General features: G+C 40.2%; 1 protein-coding gene across 7 annotated transcripts in view; it reads left to right on the top strand.

The window, feature by feature from the left end:
- LIMCH1 (LIM and calponin homology domains 1) overlaps positions 1-20544 on the top strand; it is a 173805-nt gene extending 153261 nt beyond the window's left edge. For 5 of the 7 annotated variants that reach the window (XM_035326209.1, XM_035326207.1, XM_035326211.1 and 2 more), the window contains 12 exons: positions 64-169; positions 2205-2233; positions 2849-2932; positions 4560-4652; positions 5626-5730; positions 7007-7143; positions 8046-8167; positions 9993-10116; positions 11211-11297; positions 13693-13801; positions 14757-14859; positions 17398-20544. In XM_035326209.1, coding sequence (XP_035182100.1) covers positions 64-169; positions 2205-2233; positions 2849-2932; positions 4560-4652; positions 5626-5730; positions 7007-7143; positions 8046-8167; positions 9993-10116; positions 11211-11297; positions 13693-13801; positions 14757-14859; positions 17398-17423 — 1125 coding nt within the window. In that variant the 3' untranslated portion in view covers positions 17424-20544. The remainder of the gene's footprint in view (positions 1-63; positions 170-2204; positions 2234-2848; positions 2933-4559; positions 4653-5625; positions 5731-7006; positions 7144-8045; positions 8168-9992; positions 10117-11210; positions 11298-13692; positions 13802-14756; positions 14860-17397) is intronic. The other 2 variants (XM_035326214.1, XM_035326208.1) reach the window with 1 other exon arrangement.
- Positions 20545-21664: the final 1120 nt, after the last annotated feature.

Here is a 21664-nt window from a genome sequence, read left to right as displayed (position 1 = left end):
TTTAATTTAATCTTTGATTGTACCTTTTTGAATGTGGTTTTCTGTTCCCAAACATCTGAACAGGTAATAAAACCGAAAACCCTGGAACAAGAAGGGAGTATAGTATTGCCATTTTTAAAGAAACTGCCTGAGACAAGCCAGGTCACTCTGCAGAATTCTGATCGACAAGGTGAGCAAAAAGAGAGGTTGAGAGCTGCAGAGAGTTCAGCTGGACATAATTAGATGCATGTGTGTGGTAGTCAGGGGGGAATGCCTAATCAATGGCCTGGAGGGTTTGGAAGATAATATGTTTAATTTCTAGTTGCATCTGAATGATACTGGTAGTGTGGCTTCTGTGATGCGAGGGGCTCTTCTTGCCATTCCCTTAACCACAGCAGCAGAATTGTGACACAAAGGAGGGTGTCAGGGTGGATGCTAACTTGCATTTGTCAGGCGTAACAATTAACGCTCTATTATCTCCATATGAGTATTATATTTTATTAGTACTGTTGCTTACAGATGAAAATGTCATGACAGTTGGGTTTATCTCACAATAACAACTACTGGAGACAATTCCTCACTCAGCTGCTCGTGTGTAGCTTCTCATTATAGATGACCAACGCATATATCTGGCCACATCCCTCAGTTTCACCTATGTGCATGACAAATTCTTGCAAAGCAGAACTTATTTTTCTTGCCTTCATGACAAAGTTTTGCTTGAGATTGGTAATATTTAGTAGTTTAATTTTATATTGATTTTAGAGATGCATATATGTAGGTATTGTGAAAGAAAGAGAGAGAGGAAGAAAGAGGGAAGTTTTCTTCCCCCTGTGAACTTGTGAGGTTGTCAGCTTATATATAGGTAATACAATGATTATCCCAGCATTTTAGTGAAGGTAATCCACTGTGGAAAACAGGAATGTCAGTAAAGGAATTAGAAATCTCACTTGTTTTAGGTGGGAAGGTGCTTTCCAAACAGGCTTTGCCAACAGTATTGTTTTGTTTCAAGCACAAATCAGTCAAAATACAGAGTGACAGAACGTAGGTGTCTGCGGTATTTTCTAAGTGATGCTGAAACACTTGGCTGCTCTCTAGTGTTCACAGCATGTATACCATGAAAAGATCAGATAATCTTTTAAAACATGCATGTACAATAGACACAAATGCGAGAGTGAATTAGCATTACTGCGCTACAGCTCTCATACAGGGTTAGGTGCCATGCTGCAAAAGTAGCATTTAAATTTGGGCAGCCCTTGTGATCTGCAAGTCCTTCGAAAGCCTTCTGTGTCGGGCCACTTGTTACAAAGCTGCTGTAATAAAAACCCCACTGGTGGCCGAGTAGGCCAGGGTCTGAGCCTCGCCATCGTCTTTTGACCGCGCTGTTTCTTGTTTTGTCTCTGTGCCGTCCCCTGCAGAGCCGCCCCGTGGGGCCGTGGTTCCGCTTAGGGTGCGGAACGACTGGCGGCGCTCACGGTTTTTCTCGCAGCCAGGTAAATGCAGCATTAAGAGCAGCTTCATCCCTTCCGCTGCCTCGAGTCCTAGGTGTCTTCAGCTGCGGGACTGGGGCGACAGCTGACGATCCTGGGGACTTTTTCTGCCTCTCACTTCAGTAGAAAGCATCTGTTCCTGCTGCACAGTTGACAAAGAGCTGTTGGGTTACGCATTGCTGTGATGCTCTGGCTTCAGGCACCAAATGAAATCACTTGTCTGCAATGCCTTCTCCTTATTTCTTTACATCAGCCTGAAGACATGAATAGAAAATGGCAATGGTCCTCTTCGTAACTGTGGCTCTTGAATAGTGCAGTCCCACCCTTGTAGCTTTGCTATGCTTTTTCCTTCCTTGCACTGAACTGTGAGGGGAAAAGTAGATCAAAGTAGGTAGTGCTCAGTGTTCAAACACCTCTACAGGCTGTGGCCAGAAGTAGAGAGCAGTAGCTAGTAGCAGAGTAGAAGCTGGTGTTAGTTAAAGTTGTGCTTCTCTGTACCCAAATTAGAAGTAGTTTTGCTGGTGATGGGTGTAGTCTATTTTTCTGGTTTGTTTGCTTGTAGTTTGTCCTTGCATTTGGTTGTGGGAACAAATAGAAAACTAACGTGAGGCTTTTTTGTACAGACACAACGTAGCTTTAATTGCAGGCTAAGCACTTTTTGCTGTTTTGTCCTGTTAAGTTTAATTTTTCCTTTTTTTTTTTCTTTTTTTTTTCTTTTTTTTTTCTTTTTTTTTATAGCTGATTCTGATAGTGGTGACAAATCAAATGTAAGTACCTTTTTTTCATTGTGGTTTTGGTTTAGAGCTATGTGTTTAACAAAAGTGAATTTTTTATGCAAACTGCCTTGTAACATCCCCAAATCAGAATGAGAGAGAAAAAATAGAACCCAAGCCAAAACATGGTCTAGATCTGTAATTTAAGTGTTGTTCCCTGGATAAAAATTTAAAGTGAGGCTTTAGGCTGTTGTGCTGACAGACATATGAAATGAGAGAATATATTTCACATTCTCAAATTGCTTTGCATATTGCACAGAAGATTACAGAGAAGAAAAATATAACTATTCCTTAAATTTGGGCACCTGGAGGCATCTTCGTTCAGTGCTGCTTAGAGCTTTCTTTTGGGTCTTTTTCTTTTTGTTCCCTCCAGTTGAAGTTTCCCAAGCCTTTCTTTGCAAACCAAATGATTATTCTCTCATTTGGATACCTGTGGGAAAAACCAAGTGTCAATGAAGCTCAGAGTATGGCCTGCTAACTAGGAGTACCATTATCTACTTCTGAGTTTCCCATTTTAACATCACTGCCAGGGGCAGACCAGACGAAGTGCAGCCTTCTGGTAGCCTTGTGAAGTATTATGTCTAATAGCTTGGTTTTCCTTCTTTCAAGCGCTTCAATTTTTGGTCCTGGGATCCAGAAGAAGAGCGGAAGCGTCAGGAAAGGTGGCAGCATGAGCAAGAACGCTTGCTTCAGGTGAGGAAGATGCTACATTTCATGTCATGTCTTCCACACCCTCTGTGGATGCTTTAGTGAGTTCTGTAGCATATGAATGAACCACATACTCTCTGTGCTTTATGCAGTCTTACTTCTCCCTTCCCCACACCTCGGGTGGACTGAAAGGATTTAGTTCTGCATTCCAATGCAGAGTTCAACCAGATGTTGATCCTCAACTATATTTAAAGTATGTTGAGCATAAACTGTGAGACCCTTAATTACTTAGAACCTCTTTCTTGAGACTAATATTTTCCTAACCCTGATGCTTGTGCTAACCTTCTTTAAGGTGGTAGTCTTAGTAGCTTTTTGTAGATTTCTGCTGTGTTTGTATGTTCTTCTCGGAAAACATCAAACTAAATTTTTACACAAAGGTGGTGGTTTTTTTGTTGTTTGGTTGTTTTGTTTTGCTTTGTTTTGTTTCATGAGGGGGAGATCCCTCCTCAAAACAACCACTGCTTCTGCCTGGTGGTAGAGTATGCTATAAAAGGTTTGGGTTTGTATCATAGCTGGGAGAAATGCAATGGCCCTGAGAACACGAATTTCCCCTGCACTCAGTAGTGTCTTTTGATATTACTCAGTATCAAAGTAGTCAGTGAGTAGAATCTTTTCATACTGATTAGGTTTGATTAATCCCAAAGAAATCATATGTTTCCTCCATGCAACATAAAAGCAACAAACTGTCCAAGGATGAAGAACAGTAAAATGGAGTCTTTTCATCTTGTACGACTACCTGTGTGTCTCTGTGCTGCTTTCTTATTTCTTTTTAGCTAGTACGTTTATTTCCTCTGGGAATGGTGTAAAGTTCTCGTCATGGTTTTTCTGGCAAATGCAGGTGTTCTTTTGACAGTAAATGCATTGATTTTGGATTAGGCAGATGTGGTTTCTAGTTTGAACAGAAGTTGGAACTGGTGTAAAAAGCATATAGAAGTCACCATTCTTCCCCATATTCAAACCAGTTCTGTCACACATTTTTAAAGATCTCTTTAAGGTAATTTTTCATATAAAACTGTGTGAAATGACTTCTCAAAAAATGATCCCATCAAGGAGGAAAATGAACTGCTTAGCAATTATGAGCTTACCTTCATCAAACCTTTGCAAACTATTTATTTATCTTTTAAATTTGCACAATTATTCATTATATTGTACTGACATCTCTCTTAAATTAGTTCCAAACCCAGCATCTGCAAAACCTGTTTGTTTATATTCTACTTAGCTCTAATTATTAATGCAAAATCCATGCTTAAATGTTTTCGGGTATGTGATAGCTTTTTACAACTCTTAAAACTATATAATAAACAAGGAATTATTGAAATTGTTTAGAATAAATTTAATTTCTGTCCAAGCACATAAAAACTTCTAACAGGTTAAACTTCTTGTAGTATGTTAAAAGTTCCATGTGGTTTGAAGGTCTTAATTGTAAGATGTAGAAGCAAGTGGGAAGAGGAGGAAAGAAAGTTTCTTTGACACCCATGCATGGATTTTTACCTTTCTGTTTCATCCTGTTTCTGATTGAGCCATTCTTAACAGGTTCATTTTCACATTAGAGATACCACAGACTTTACTCCTGATATAGTACGAATTCACCTCTGCTTGTATCCTCCTACAGGAGAAGTATCAGAAGGAGCAAGACAAGCTGAAAGAGGAATGGGAAAAGGCACAGAGAGAAGTTGAAGAGGAGGAGCGTAGATACTACGAGGAGGTATAAGGCTGAAAGGAGGAGGCTTATTGACTTTCTTGTATTTAAATGCACCCTCTTATGTAACTAAAAAAATCCCATGCCTAAATTATTTAATGAAAGACTTCTCAAGGCTGAATTCTCAGGAGGATTCTTTCTCTTAAACACTACCATAGGCACTGAGGAAAACTATTTAAATATTTAGACAGGTATCCTCAGAATCTCTGCAGAGGTGGAGGTGCCTAATTGCCGTGCAAGTCTGGGTGAGTCAAAAGGGTTGTGTCTGGGCGCGCTCAGGCTTCCCTCCAGAGTGAAAGTCTTTTGTGCTTTGGCATATACTTGATGTCTGGACTTGGTGGAATTCCAGATGAAGTTATTGTCTGCCTTGGGCTTCATCATGTAGACGTTTTGTAATCCAGCCTGTTTAAAAAAATAATAATAAATAATAAAAAAAAAAATCACAGGAAATGTTCAAAGCTTCCAGTTGTAGAATATTAGCAATATAGACAATAGTGTTTTTATTCTGTCGAATATGGGTCGTTTTTGCAGGAATATGGAAAATATCAATGTTGTTAGTGTGACTAGTAGTACCTTATGCAAACTGATGTATTATCATCTGTTGCTTGAGAGCCATACTTGTGAAGTTAAGAAAAAGTAATTTTTTCAGCTTTTGGAATAAGTTTCTTGTGTACTAAGTGTAATTTCTTATTTTTATATGTAATTTGATGTTGTGAGAAGCAGTGGTGCCATCCCAAGTGGAATATTTTCTTCATTTTGGGGCATCCCATTTCAAAGATGGTAATGGTGAAAGGAAGGGGAGTGCAAAATATTGCAGCAAATTAAAAGTTGAGGTATTGTCATTATTCTTGGTAACACAGGTCATTACCTAGCCATCTAAATATGAATATGTAGCCAAACTTTGCATCTCTAATTTTGAAGCATGTAGTTATCATTCTGTTTTTTTAACTCCCACTCTCTCCTGGTCCTCTTTTTTTAGGAACGCAAGATAATTGAGGATACTGTCGTTCCATTCATTGTTTCTTCAAACTCTGCTGATCTCCTCTCCTCTTCTTCCTCTACCACTGAAGGAAATAAAACAGAGGTGAGTTTCTTGTGGAATCCCAAGGCAATAAAGTCGAAGTCATCTTCAGTGCAGAGTTTCACTCTTTGCTAAAGGCTAACAAAGTCTGGGAACAATGAGAGGAGTATTTCCTGGATACCTTCCATAACTGGTGATACCTCAGAGCACTGTAGCTTGTATATTTTCACAAGTGAAGAGACGTATTCCTAAACCAACTGGTATCATCCCATTTTGGACTGGAGCAGAGGGTGAAGCTTTCTTTTTTTTTTGCAGCTACTTTTCTTCTTTGCCTGCTGCTGTGAAAAAAGTCACCTGTTTCCGTTTGTTTTACCTACCCTCTCAAAGCCAACAAAATCTGAAGTTACTTCCCTGCATACAAAACCTTGACTGTCAGACAGTGCTTTAAGCATATCTGAGTTGAGATTGAATGCTACCTCTCCACTTTTCCACCTTTTCTGTACCGCCATCTATTCTAGAAAGCAGCAAAGCAAATGGAGGAATGTTCACTCTGTGATTCTCTTCTTGCACATGCTGCACAAAATGTTAAACATTAAGCATAAACATAAGCATCTAACATATAACTAAGTGTTCGCCAGAGAACAGACCCCCCCCAGGTGACATCCGTAGAATAAATGTGGGATTCCCAGATTTAAATTTTCTTCTGCTCGAGGCAGCCACACCCAAGAAGTCATCTGCCTTTTTCTATTCAACTTGAGGATTAGACATCCTGTGTCATCTGCTTCTTCTTGCATCCTTCCTGCCTCATCTTACCGCTTATCCCCAGACAGGATCATCAGCCAGAGCCCTTTGTCCCTATGGCTGCATAGTGGTAACTTCCTGAGTGGAGTTGCTTGTACTAGGTTCAAGGCCTACACTCAGAATTGAAAGGTCCCATGCCATGACTCACACAAGCTGCTCCATTCAGGTATCACCCACTCCTATACCATTTAGAAAGTAGTATTGGTATTGCCATTTAAAAATGCCCAGAGCATGTGAGCAGTGCTCTGTCCAAGGCTGCCAGCAGCAGAATTCCCATGATCATAGGCTGAGGCCCTCCATAACTTTTTGTTTTGAGCTTCATTTAATCCAATTCCTTGGCTATTTTAGCTGAAGTCCTTGTTAAATCCAAAGTTAGCCTTATTAAAGTGAAACAATTCCACTGTATAATTTGAGGTGCTCTTTATGATGATAAGGTGTGTAAACACAATATATCTGGGGGCACCCTGTGCTTTGCTCATGCACATGCTGATGCTGAGTTAAAGATAAGCTCCTTGTTCCATCCCCTGCTGTCTTCTAGAACACAACTGATTCAAACAGCTCTCCAGAGGAAGAAAAACAAAATGAAGTTACACGGCAGAAAAAGCTGCTCTGGGAGCAGGACAGTATTCCACCTCTGAAATGCAAGGAAAATGAACGCTGGCAAGAAAAGAGGAGGTATGGATCAAGCCTAGGCATTTCTTAGCCCTGTGGAGCTTTGTGTTCTCTATAGTTCTGGGACATCACATTTGCCCATGATTGATGCTGGAATACCAGCATCATGACCATGAGGCTGTAATAACTGCTTTGCATCACAAGGTGATGGTTCCAGGGGTGCAACAGCTACTGGAGGAGGAAATAAAATGCATTTGGTGTTAGTCTTCTCATTTCCTTGGCATGGTGATAGGTGTAATACCTCCTGATCAGGCTTATGTATGGCCATGCATGATGCTAGCAGGCCATGTCAGAAAGTTTATCTTTTCAGCATATGACTTTGCCAAGAAGCTGTTGCATCAACCAGATCAGAATTAGATCTTAGCTCGGACAGCTGTGTATGTCACTGCACTGTGTTTTGCTTACAAGTTTCACAAGCCTTTCGGATGAATGAAGGAGGAGTCATTTTCACTCAGAACCTTTGTGAGATTGCCTGTCTGTCTCGAAAGTGCCATACCCAAACTTGCCAAATGGTGTTCAAAGTGCTGGTCTTTTGTCAAACTGGTAATCGCAGCTTTCACAAAGATGAGAAGCATCAGATGATGCTGAACGCTGTATAGAGAACATTGAAAGAAGCTGTTTCTCTGTCAAGTAAACCATTTTCCACAAATCCAGAGTGTTCTCTAGTGCATGTGAGTGGCTGTGTGTGAGGTAAGGAGGAACACCTGGCACATTTGGAGTCAGACTTGTTAACTCATGGCTGTTACCCCTTGGTTTGTCAGTGCTGACACATATAACAAAACTTCTGTTGCACATAATAAGTGCACATTTTTGCACTTGTATTCAAAAATCTGATTTTACCATTAGACTCTTGTTGGAATTATTCATGGCTTTATTTATACAGTGTGACTTATTCTTGTTGGCAGTGGAAATAAAGTGCTCTCAGGACACACAGAGACGGGTGTCTTGAAAGCAGGTGAACAGGAGCACCAGGTGTCGGTGATGGAGCGCAGCTCGCCTGCCCGGCTGAATCTGCCATTGACTCAGGGTGAGAGGCAAGACCTTAATACACATGTATTCTTACCCAGATAGAAATCTTGCAGGTATTTACAGTGGCTTGCAATTTAACTCAGAGAATTTCAGAAATTAACAGCACACTTACTTCTTCAAAATTTGAATGTCTCAGATTCAAAAGTTGTTTTCTGTTAGTAAAGAGAAATAAAGTAAAATGTAAAATCATATTTACATCAGCAATTAATGTTTTGGCTGCAGGTAGAAGTCTCATTGACAGTAATCTCACAGTTATCTTCCGTTACATTATCCTGTATACATTCAGGATTTATCTTGATACAACTTGATAGAATTTTAGAGATCCCATAAATATTGCTTGCTGGATAATGAAGAAACTTCCCCAAAGCATTGCTGTCAACAGGGTCACACTCAAAAACAGGAAATTCACTAATTTAGTATCACTGTCTAATGTAGGTGAACAGTGGAGAGTTATTTGAGAGCAATTTATAGATATCTATAGATATCTATAGATATCTATAAATTGCTTAGTCCTACTTATTTACTCTCAAATTTGAGAGTAAATAAGTAGGACTAAGCAATTTACTCTCAATTTACTCTCAAATTTGAGAGTAAATAAGTAGGACTAAGCAATTTATAGATTTTGAAAGCAAATTTTAGATCTTTGTTTTCAATCTAACATAAAAATTAATGACTCTAAATAATGAACCACCCCTGGATAGGAAATGTTTCAGTGTTATTAGTGTATTATTGCTTGTGCATTATTACTTGTGTATTATTATTGTATTGTTTCTTGTTCCAAATGCAAATGTGGTTTATTTAATTTAGCAGGTTTGCTCACCCTGTCACAATTTTATTGTGTTCTTAGCTCTTTGATAAAAGTTACTCAAGTAAAGAAGGCAACAGATGCTGCCCAGTAATCCATCCTTGAGGGTGTGTAGTAGTGATTAAGCAAACTTCAGAGATCTGACAATTATAATTTCTGCTAATAAAGGTTTTTCTAGATTCTCTTCAACAGCTTGTTCTACCATTAGTATTCTGGCAGCTCCTTTCTTGCCCCTTGACACATCACGTCATTGCTCTTTCCTTAAGATCTTAAATAGTCAGGACTAGTTTTTTTGTTTTGTTTTGTTTTGTTTTGTTTGACCTTGATGATATCAAAAATAGGTAATATGCCTTTCATAAGCCCCAGTAAAATTCTTCTTCTCCTCTAAACCAGTTGGTTGATGCTTTGAAAGGTAAGGCCCTTCCTGACCAGTGAGCCACAAAATTTGTCTGGAAGGATCCATGTAGTGTGCTCCCTCTCATGGGCAGGATGGCTGGCTGCCTGGGCACCACAGTTCATTGCATAGTGCTGAGAGGTTGGCGTTGTCACTGAGCCTTATGCACCCATCTGAAACATAAAAGGAAATTACAAGAGGAAGGAAATTTTTTATTGATAAGCTCATGGAGAACAGTGAGTGTACCACCCTTCTATCAACCCTACATACTGTTATGTGTATGGAAGGGAATGCAGCAGGACATTACCCCATAGAGGCCTTCTGATGCAGCAGAGCCCATTTCTGATTTTGTGTGGGTTTTCTGAGAATTTCTTTTTAAGTAACAGTACTTTTAAAGGGGTACAAGCTATCCGAGCAGAGGGTTGGGGATGGGAAAACTCAGCACTGTATGTAACTGAAAGCTGCTGGTGTTTCCTTACAACAGTCAAGATGGTTGTCTTTGCCTAATTCTGGTTTTCACATCTCATGTCTGCTTTACAGTGTGCCTACAAGTTATGTTGGTAAATCAGTACTGACAAAAGCATTTTGTCCTACGTGTTAAGATGTCCCCACCTCCCATTTCAGATGCCTCATGGAACCAGCAGTTGCTGACAAAACAGTCCCCACATTGTGCTGAGGACATTTGGCAGAGACCTTTCCTGGGTCAGAGTGCAGGACAGAAACCGAACTCCACAGGGGAAGGAAGAAGGTGAGAACATAAAATAAGAGTTATTGCAGTGTGTGTGAATTCGCGCTGACTCTCTTCTCCCCTATATCCCTGCTCAGCATTCTCTGTAGGTTAGGTTTCACTGGCACACTGAAGTCTGCCTCATTGAAGTTAGTATCTGAGAGCTTCGTTCCCTGGCTTCTAAAGACACATCAATTATTCCACTCCAGTGGAATAGTTCTTTAAGGATTATGGCATTTAAAAGAAGATATTTAGAGATTAGTATTTTCTTTCTGCTAGGAACTTTGCCTATATCTTTTTCTTCTCTGATGCTTTGCTGTGTACTAAAAGGTAATGCCACTTCTTTCAGTAAACGGGATACCTTTGCCTAATATTTGCAAAAAGTGTATCTGTAATGAGAAAGGAACATCAGTTTTCTTTAGTGTATATGTGAACAGTCTCCTTGCAAACTGTATTTACCTCTATAAAGCTTGTATCCAGTCAAAACTAATGTAGATTGAGGTTTGGTTACCTAATCCTCATAACAAACTGCTCACGTGTGTTTGAAAAAAAAATCTGTAAGCAGGTTTAAGCAGTGAGAGACTGAATCAATCCTACGATTTCTGATAACAGAAAACATGCATATTTTTTCTCACCAAATTCTTGCAAGGTAAAATGGATGCAGATAGGAATAATCCACTTTTCAGTGTTGACAGCTTTGTTTTTACCCAGTGAAGGGCACAGCCCCTCCATCAGTGACCCCCCATCTGCTCTACCAGTGTGCCTCTGTGCGCATCTCCTTGGCAAGATGTTGTGCCTTGCCTTGACCCTCCTTCATTAAGGTGTGAGCCACGTTGTGTTGGTAGGTGGGTAGGAGTCAGCACGTGGGTGATCACCTCGTGAGTTAACTTATTGAGCAATAGTAAGCAGATCAAGAATCTGAATCAAAATATGCATGCATTTTTTTTTTTTGTATCAAAATGGCAATGGACAGCAGATTTATGCCTTTTCCTTAAAAAAAATCTTTAGAACTGGGAATCCTGAGATCATCAGCTGGATGTACGCTTCTCAGTACAAAACCTCTGTTTTCACTTGATCTTCAGCTGTAGTAATGCTTTGTCTCTCCTGTATTTTAGGGCAGGCTGTCACGAGAACTTCCGATCCGGGCCATTGTCTCCCTGCTCTCCTGCTGCACCGAGTCAGTCACCCAACAGGTACAAAAGGTCAATAAGGAATTTTGCAGACTAAATACATCTTGTGGGCACCGCTGAACCGCTGCGGTATAAATTGCATTAGTATTATGCAGATGCATTATTTATTCTTCTAAATGTGGCAATTCATAACTGTCCACATAATAAACATGTATCTCCCTCTCCCATATTTCCTGCCTGCTTCAGCAGTATCGTTGTGTTTTAAAATAACACAGTTCAGCTATAGGACTGCTTGATCATTGAAATTTCAATGAAATTGAAAGGGGATAATATAAGCTCCAGTCAAAGCAAGCAGTAAAGCATGAGCTCAGAGCATTTAAGCCAAAGGATGTTGTCTTTATTGTGAAAAGTCACATGCCCAGGACTAAGATGTGTTCCTGGAGATTTGATTCTGTCAGGCAATGAGCTGTGCAGCTTTTAGTGAGATAGATGTTCCAACTCTAAATAAATAGGAACAGCAGCCTGACTGAATCACCGATAATTTGGGATATATTAAAATTGGTTGGCTTACTAAATAGGGCAATCATACGGCACAAAAACCATAGCAAAACTCTGTTGTATTTAAATTACATTTTTCTTCAGGTTTGATAGCAAAGCCTTCTTTCCAATGCCATTTGCATTGTAATGAAACTATTGGGATTTTCTTATGTGAACAACTTCTCCTATTTTTGCTAATAGGAGCTGCAGTTTTGGTGGTATTGCAGATCATTTATCACTACATGTAACTAGTTTTGATAGCTACTTCATATTATTTAGCAGGTATAACCTGATCTGAGTCCCTTTTCCAAGATCTTCTTCTGAAATAAATCTTAATTTTGAAAATAATGGATAGGATGTAATCAATCCTCCCAGTAAAACATTAGAAAACTTCTCAAAAAAAATCTCAAAGCATCTTATTCTTGATTTGATACTTTTATTGTCCATATAATAACTCTGATAGTGGAGAAAAAGCGGAAACAAAGGTGGACTCAAGGATAATGTAAAAAGGGATAGGAACAGAGGGCTTACGGTTACAGGTGAGGAGAAGAAACCAAGGAAGTTATTCTAAAAGGAAGAACAAGAATGAAACAACAAGAAAAGAGAGTGAGGTGCCTGTGCTGCCAGTGTACGTGGTAGAATAGAAAATGATGTGCTCAATAGTGACAGAGATTAGATGGAAACAAGGACAGGTTTTTTGTTGTGATGACTCCTGGTGCTGCTTCTGTCTCTTCTAAAAATAAAAAATAAATTTTAAAAAAAGCTTTTAAATCATGATGCAGCCTGTATCTGTCTCTTTTGGTGGCTTATTAGGTTGTTGCACCAAAAATATGAAGTGAGATATTGTAAATTTTCTTATCTGTATGCAATTTCATCAAACCATCTTCTCAAAACACTTGACATATCCTGAAGTATCTCTCCTGGTTTCAGCCCTGGCTGAAAAAAACATGGGTGACACATAATGACAAGGGATCACATTTGTTCTCAGGTTCATCTCACTAGATGAACGTCACTTCTGACAGGCTGGCAGATAGGTGAGAAGGGAAGAGCATGAAGCACATATAAGTGTATACCTGCACTGCCATTAAAAACATTATGAGAAAAAGTATCTGGGGCCCAACTGTCATCAAACAGCTGATTTATTAGAATTGTCTAGATGGGACTGAATCTTAAGGTGAGATTTAAAGTATTTTTGCATTACACATGAAGATCTGACTTCAGCTTTAATCTAAACTAGCTGTAGTATAACAGGCATATATCTGCAGCAACAGACTAAACAGAGTTCGTAAGTGCCTGATTCCTGGTCTGTGCTACTGCAGTTATGTTGCTGCTTGAACTTAGCCAGGTCATTTGGGTGTAAGGGCAGCATTCCTGCCTTCTGACCTCCAGTAAGCAAACCCATGTGCAAACAAATAGAGAAAATTCCAGACTGAGAATCCGAGTCAGGTAATGTATGTGAGTATCTGCTCTGAATGCTGTCATTGACTGGGTCCTGGTCATCCACAGGCATGATTCCCATCCATCCAGGCCTCTGCTAAAAGGCTTGCATCTCCCTTGATGTAGCCCAGCAGACTAGCAGAGAAATGGGTCCGAGGTCCTGTGCATTCAAGCATTTGAACTCCTCTGCTCAGATGGCAGATGTGCATCTGTGTAGCAGGTGTGCAGGCTGATTCAGCAAAAGCCTGGTTTAGCCCCAGGGCTCAGTCAGAAGCCCTCCTTATTTCAGACAAAGATTTGAAACATACATGTCTTGTGTTAAACTGTCTTTTCAAGTAGAAAATGTCCTAATGGTTGAAGGGCCAATGTGCATTTCTGATGTGAAACCCCGCCAGCGCTCCCTTCTCCCATCATTCCCTCCCCCTAAACCTGTGCAAATATTTGTTTGTTTTAGTTGCTGTTCTTCTTTCTTACAGCAATGTTTGTCTCCTAGGTCCGTCAGTGGAAAGAAGCTTTGTTCCACCTGTGGGCTTCCTCTTGGAAAGGGAGCTGCCATGATTATTGAAACACTTGGTCTTTATTTCCATATTCAGTGCTTCCGGGTACGTCTCTTCTTCTGTCCACCTGCAGAAAAACTCAAGTCATCGTCCAGTGTGAGGAGAGAGTGTGTGAGGATCTATAGATGTGGCACTGGAAATGAGAGGACCAGGGACTGGCAAGCTTGTTGTTTGTCTGTGGATAAGTGAAAGTAATACTGCTACAGTCTGTTGTCAGAGGTGCTAGTTGGACTAAAATCTGTAACTTAGCAAGTAAACTTAGCTTCGTAACTTACAGAAGAAACCATCATATAACTTACCAGTTGTACTTCTTGTTTTCTAAATATAAAATCAGATAACTTGTGATTTGTTTTTTTCAAAAACCTGGTCAGTGCATAAGCTCTCTGACCTATGTCTGGAAAGCTTCAACTATGGAATGTCATCCAAAAATATTGCAAGATTTTATATTCTGAAGATTTTCTCAGCATTTCTGTGTATATTCTGGCTTTCTCCAGAGTTCTAAACAGAAATACTTTTGTGTCTGTTCTTGAGTGTCTCAGGAAATGACTCAAGGCAGTGTTATCTAGAGAACTCAGAGTGTCCATGTGCATTATCCCAGCCCTAGTTGGTATTAGGTGTTTATGTAGCATTTTTGTTTGTTTGTTTGTTTTTTGACATTTACTCAAACTAAACCTCTGGCCTCTATAAGATTTTCTTTCACAAACAGGCTGGCTCTAGAGTGCAACATCAAAATCAAGTGCCTCTCAAAACCACTAAACTCTACTTCTGTGTGAGTGGTGACTGCTGAAATCCAGTCCTAAGTGCTGTTGGCTCTAAAAAAAAAACACAACAAAAACCTATAACTGATATGCAGTGCTCCCCTAGACTATGGGCTAGGTTCTGGGGGGTTATTTTTTCTCATTGTTCCAAAAACTATTGAAACAAAAGTCAAAATCTTGAGAGAGCTGTGACAGATACTAGGGCACGATCTGTCATACTTTCTCTGTGCTTCAATTGACAGTGCGGCATTTGCAAAGGACAGCTGGGGGATGCAGCAAGTGGAACAGATGTCAGGATTAGGAATGGTCTTCTTAACTGCAACGATTGTTACATCCGATCCAGAAGTAAGTACCAAATCCTGTCCTAAGGTGGATGTGTATTTTTGTCTGATTTCATGGTGAACTCAGACAGTACTGTTACCATCCTTTTAACTGATGGGCTCTTCTCCTCCAAGAAAAAATGTTATGCCCAAATGGCTTTGCAACTTAGGCATAGCTTTGCTATAGAAAGGGGAGCCTTCCCATCTCATTTTAGTCATCCTCTTGTATCGAAAACACTTCCAAGCTCATTAAATCTTGCCCAAAGGATCTCTGTTCAGCAATACTAGGCTGTAAGGCAGTTCCTCTGCATTAATATAAACTTCTGCATTGTGCGCATACATTGCATGTCCAGAAGGCTTGAATCTGTTACCTCACATGAGTCAGTACAGCTACCTCCACTAGGTCTAGGACCCTGGGCCTTATTTTGAGAAGTTCAAATTTTTTTTTATGTCTCCAGACATCTATTTGCAGAGAAAAGGGTCAAGGAAAACATTAGGAACTTTCTGTAACTTACCATAATGAATCCTTGTTGTGGGATCCTCAGCCATGTGCTAATGTGCTGCTTGCTACAAGTTTTGAAGAATGAGCCAGACAATTGCATGTCAAAGAAATCTCAGTGCATTTTTTCTGCCTTAGAGTAGATCACTTGAAAACCCTTTCTAGTGCTGGATTTCTATGACTGATACCAAATTGCTAGAGCATTTCAGAAGGCACAGAAGAAATCCATGGGAATAGTCATTGCCTTTGTGTCACATGCTACTGTTCAGTCTACAGCTGTAACTGATGGGTAGGGATATAGAGCACTTTTCTCTTGCTATTTCTCCTCCTCTCCCTCAGAAGCAATAGAAATCCAGGAGTAGAAAAGATACCTCCCCACCTTTGCTAGTAGAACAGATTTATTTTTTTTCCTCTGCTATTTCAGGTCAGAGATATTTACCCATCAGCAGAGCTAGAGGGTGCTGTTGTATAACTATTTCTGTGGTGATTTTTTTAAATTCTGGTAAGAAATGCTAGCAACTTGTTGTATTAATTATTTAACCTAACACATTCGGAAATAGATATAGATTATCCTCTTCAGGGTTGATACCATAAAACTGCCTCGTGTGGTTGAAGTCCTGACCTTTATAATGCACATTTGGACATCTGTATACAAAAAAGAAGAGAAGGTGATAAAAGTCACATTTTTCTTTTTTTTTTTTTTTTTTTTTTTTTTTTCTTTTAAATCCTTTTTGCTTAAACAAGAATTGAGGTTCCTTAAGGATAGATGAACGCTCAGTAAAACTATATATCAGCCTATATGCTGTAGGCTGCATCTTCTACCATTGTAGTGCTAAAAATGCAGTCCAGAACTGCGTGCAGTGTTTTGTGCTGTAAGGTTTTGCATTTGTGCATATCAAGAACAATGGGAACTGTGTTGATGACTGCAGGAATAGGTTTTGTGGAAATGTATGGTTCCTGAATAATAATAATGGGAAGGGTTTGTCTTTTTCCTACAAATTGCCTCTTTCTGCTGTGTCCGCTCCTCATGCAAAATCTCAAAATATGGGTCACATAAATTTAAATTACACCAGTTCTTTTTGACAATTTCAAAGGGACTTTGAAATTTTGATGTGATGAAACTGCAAACACGGTTAGTCACTCATTTTTAACTAAAATTTGACAGACTCCACATCTGAACTGAAGAACAAAGGGACACATTACTAGCATTTTGCCTTTCAGTTCTGGGAATTCTGATGCTAACTATAAAGTCAGTTGCCTGATTACACAGCTCTTCCTACCTCCACCCTTGCCTATGTCTGAATACCTACACAGCAGTGCACACAACTGATGTTCTCTGACAAACCCAGGATTAATCAGTATTGCTTTAAGATGCTTATGGATATCTCAGTGAAATATTCTGGCTGCCAGAAACTTGTTTATTTGAAACTGTTGGGGATTTTGTTTCAAAATCAGCTGTCAAAAACCTTAAGGGAGAAACACATTAAAGATTATGTAGTGGTCAAGGGTATGCTTTTACTTTTAAATAAAAGTGGATGAGGCTTTATTGTAGGTTATTTCTTGACAATGAAAACTCACAAACCTAGTTACTGAAGGGAGCTCACTATTCAGTGCCAAACATGCAAAGAGTTAGAGATTTGTGAATGCTGAAATCAAAGGCAGGCAGTAAATTCAAGAGATTCCCTGTATGGCCAAATAACACAAGGGCTCTGTATTACCACGTAACACAAACCAGGCACAGCTGAAGATGACTCATCAGTCCTCTGCTTTACTGGTTTGCCACGGCAGAGCCTAATAGCAAGTACACCCACAAGTACTTTCTGAGAAAATGAAATCAAAGTGCATGCAGAATGCAAACGGCACGAAACCCTTCTTTGCAGTTAGTGCCCCAACTTTGCAGGAAGGAGGAGAAGCAGGGCACCAACGATGTGTACTTCCAGATGTGTTTTTTTTTAATGATGGAGTTCACATGAGGAAAATCCTACGTACTCCATTGTTTCAGGAGGAATGTTTGTTAAAATTTGTAAACTAATGACTGAATTCTGTTTGTTTGTTTGTTTCCAGCTGCTGGACAGCCAACCACATTGTGACATGACTTTCGGTCCTAATTACTTTGAAGAAGGAGCTCTCTCCTCGTATGTATCGGCTGCCTCCAGACAATCATTTGTAAGAGCTTGAATCATGGACATTGTGGCCCTCATCTCATTTTGAAAAACTCATAAAAGCGCTGCACCTGCTCCTTTAAAATGCAGTATGTTGTTTTGCCCTTTCTTAAGAAATTTGCAACACATGTACAACCATATTTGGTAAGGCAAAGCCTACGTACTATAAAAAAAAAATCCCACCTTTTCAGGTATGTTTATGATTTTCAGTCTGTTACTTTGTTCTCCTGAAAGTAATAAGGAAATAAACATGCAATAAAGCTGTTTTGTGTTAATATTTCTAGGAATTAAAATTCTGAGTTTACAGAACCTTTATAGAATATGCCAAGTTGAGATGAGAAGTAATTTTAAGGTAGTATCTAATCAGTGCATTTGAAAAACTAAGCATCACAGCACATGACTTCTCTGTTATAACTGAAGCTATAACTTTTTTTATACAGAGACTAGTTTGATAATACATCCTGTAATTCTGAAACATTTTGTGTTTATATTACCTTCCGTGGAGGGTAGGAGTTATACAAATAAATTATTGCACCTTTAGTGATAGGATTTTTTGTTTGTGTACCTCAAGTAATGTTCATGACTATAGCTTAATATTCTCTCAAATAAAGATTTCTTCATTAAACCTAAAGACTGCATACCATTAACGACTACAAGATTCCTGCCAGGAGCAATCCTTCTTTCCAAGTTCAGAAGCTGATGTTGTTACTGAATTTGGTGAAAGGGTGATGTGGGGGAGAGGCAGCGGCATGGGTGGACACAAATGACCTGCGAGCTTGCGAGCTGCAGTGAGATGGTTACAGTGAAGCTGTTGTGTCTGGTGTGGTGCTTTCCCACTGACGGTCTGAGTTGTTTTGGGATCTGCTCTTTCACTTGCCATCATTACATTTGGTTGAAGTCTTTTGGGGAGAAATGTGTGGTTTGGGTCCCCTCCAGAATCATCACACAAGTTCAGGAATGAATTATGCAGCTGTGAACCTGTGTTCCTCCAGATGTCCACCCCAAAAAAATAAGCAAAGCCCGTGAGCGTGGAAGGGAGGCAGGGAGGAGGCTGATAGCAGTAGGCAAAAGCTTCCCCCTGTTTGGACCAGTTTTCCTCTATGCCTTTTGGTTAAGCCTTTGCTCCTCACTGAAGTGTTCCAGCAGCTCATGGAAGCAATGGCCAGAGCTGTGTGAGGTTATCAGAATACACAGACGAGTTCAGGGGATGTGTTAGAATTGTAAAATTTCATAGTGCGTTTTGGTAAAGGAAACAGTTATTTGAGATATCCCATTTTAGCTATTCGAGATGCAACTTAAAATGGAGGGAAAAAGTTACTTATCCTGCCTTAAAACCATGATAAAATTAAATTAAAAGATTTGTTTTATGTCTGTGTACATCCATTGTCTTTTGATGTGTTGGTAAGTGGTAATTCAGTTATCATTAGGGAAGCAATAATTTTGAGTTGTAATATAGCTAGCAACTATTGGTTAAAACGTTAGACGATTGCTTGCACATGAGTTACATGCGTATGCAAAACTGCATCTCACTGGCAACGCATGTACAATACTGTCATTTGAGGACATGGTGATGATCTGCTGGAAAGTTACATGTTATTTCCTTCAATTTGTGCCTTAGAAACTGCAAAGCTGTTGCACACAGTCAGTGCTGACTTATGGATGCAATAAATCCAAAAAAAATGAAGTCCTTCATGGACTTCATCTGGGGAATATTTTTTAAAAAATTAATCAAAAATCAGAAAAAATGTTTTGGAAATGAAGCAGTGAGTCCAATATTTTGATTAACCGATTGCATGACTTACTGCTGAAAGGTTTTGATAACCAGGATGTTTACACTTTGCATGTGGACACCGTAACATTTTCCTGCAAATAATGTGTAACATGGAAATTCAGAAGCAGATTTTATAAACTACTTTGTGCATCTGCGCAATTCCATGTGCTGCATTAAGGGTATGTGAACAAATGATGCCTGGGCCTAATTTCTAACCAAGACCTCTACTGCATGCTCGTGCATCTGTTTGGTGTGAGTCACTGCTTCCCCGTGTGACGTGGTTTAGATGTGCAGACTGCTCACAAGTGTACAAAAGGGTTGGTTGGCACAGAGGTTAGATCCGCTTCTCATTAACTTGATGCTAAGGCTGTGTAGGAGCACGGCTGGGACTCAAATGCATGAGCAGGGGCTGGGGTGGGGGTGTCCATAGCACTGCGGGCACACGGCTGCATCCCTGAAGCTGCTTAGTTTGTCCCAGTGTCTATCCCTTCGTTTCATATATGCATGTTTTGGTGACGTTGACTGTATGTAAAGCAAAATGAAACAGCATCCTCAGACTACAGCTTTTCCCCCCAGTGAGCATCTATTCACCAGCACAGAATAATTTTCAGCAGTTTTCTAAATTGTACTTGCCAACTGCTGATGTTTGATTTACATTTCCTTTGGAGTCTTATAAGGCAAAAATCATTCAGTCTAAAATATTTCTTTCTTCCTTCCTCTCCTTCCTTCCCTCTTTCTTACCTATCTTTCCATTTAAACACATGAATATACATTTCTTACCAGGAACTCTAAGCACAGAAACAAAAATAACGCTTGACTGCATTTGAACTACCATGTAAATGTATTTGTTGCAAAAAACGATTTATTATTGCTAAGCAAGTACAATGTATGTAATGGATTTTAGATGTTTCAGAATTTATTTAGCCTCTTACTCCTTCAGAGAACCTGCACAGGTGTCATAACCCATCTGTATTTCACTACCCCACTTGCCATGGTGTATTTTTCCTTAGTCTTGCTATGTAGTAGTGTTATTGATGCAGTACATCTGTAGTTTTCAGAGAATGTCCTAAAGGTTGGTGAACCAGAAGGGGGCCATCCTTCTCTGCATGTCCATTCAAGGACAAGGATCGCTGTCCTGGCTGGGGCTGATGTTGAATACGCTAATCTTTCCTTGGTTTTATTTATTCTAAAATGCCTCTGGAAATTAGGAAAACTTGTCTAAAATGCAACAGCTTTTATAGTAAATGTATGTTTATAAATAAAACATTGATTACCTTTCGTGGTGTTGATTTTACTTATTAACAACCAGCTTCTTGTATTGCATGCGATGTATCTGAGATGGGATTGCGGAGCATGAACATCCCATCGGTACAAGCTGCTGCTTTACTTACTTTGTGGGCTTTTTCTTCCCTTTAATTCTGGTATGGTATCTTGTGGTGAATATTACTGTAGTGATAATTATTTTCTGGTGAATGCAGCCCAGCAGCCCCAACCCGATCAGAGCCACTTGTGATGTGAGAAGGGTGCTGACAGGTGTGCAGCCCCCCGCACGTATTTAATGCTGCAGCAATCCAGTAGGCCTTATAAAATGTCTACATGTTGCCTGCTTGCCTCACCAGTGCCGTAACCTGCTCATGGGGCTGTGGCAAGCCCTGGGAGAGGATGATGACTTGGCAAGCCCTGGGATGAAGCTGGGCATGCCTGGGAGAAATGGGGGCAGCGCAGGAGAGGAGCAGGCTGGGGCAACCGAGGCTCAAGCATCAGGGTAGGAAAATACCTGTGCAGAGTGGGATATGTGCCCCAGGAAAGCTCTGTTCCTTCTCCACCAGAGCCAAGTGGGATGAGGGCTCTGCCTCCTCCTCTGCACCCTTGCTTTGGGGCCCAGCTGAGGGGATGTGCCCAGGTGACAAAATGCCCCATTGCAGGGACGCGACTGCACGGAGGGGTGCTGCACACCAGGCCCCATCAGGCTGCTGCCCCTTGGCTGGAAAAAAAATGCCAGAAAAAAAAAAAAATACATCTCTTGTACAGGCGAGCAGAGCTCCTGTATACCTCTAAAAGCCTCCGGTGGGAATGTAATTTCATCTGAATTTCCTGATAAGGGGAAATGACTGAACTGGAAGCCACTCAAGTTTTGCAAGCAATAAGAGCCCAAAACAGAGATGGAAAGTACAGGCTGGGCTGCAACTGTCCTCACGGTATCGTGTGGGGTTGGTATTCTGGGGATTTTAGTTTTCTCATTCTTTTGTTTTACAAAATGCCATGTGAGCTAAACAAGCAGGAGCAGTGCTTACCCCTCCGCAGGGCTCCAGCTGCTGCTCTGTGGGCCTTACTGAAGACCCCATGCTCTGCAAGAGTAGCTGCTGGAGCTCTCCTCCCCACAGCATATGGGTTTTTA

The sequence above is a fragment of the Oxyura jamaicensis genome, chromosome 4, assembly GCF_011077185.1.
Source record: "Oxyura jamaicensis isolate SHBP4307 breed ruddy duck chromosome 4, BPBGC_Ojam_1.0, whole genome shotgun sequence".
In the NCBI taxonomy this organism is placed as follows: domain Eukaryota; kingdom Metazoa; phylum Chordata; class Aves; order Anseriformes; family Anatidae; genus Oxyura; species Oxyura jamaicensis.
The sequence above is the reverse complement of the archived record's forward strand: the minus strand, read 5'-3'. Positions and strand labels throughout refer to the sequence as shown.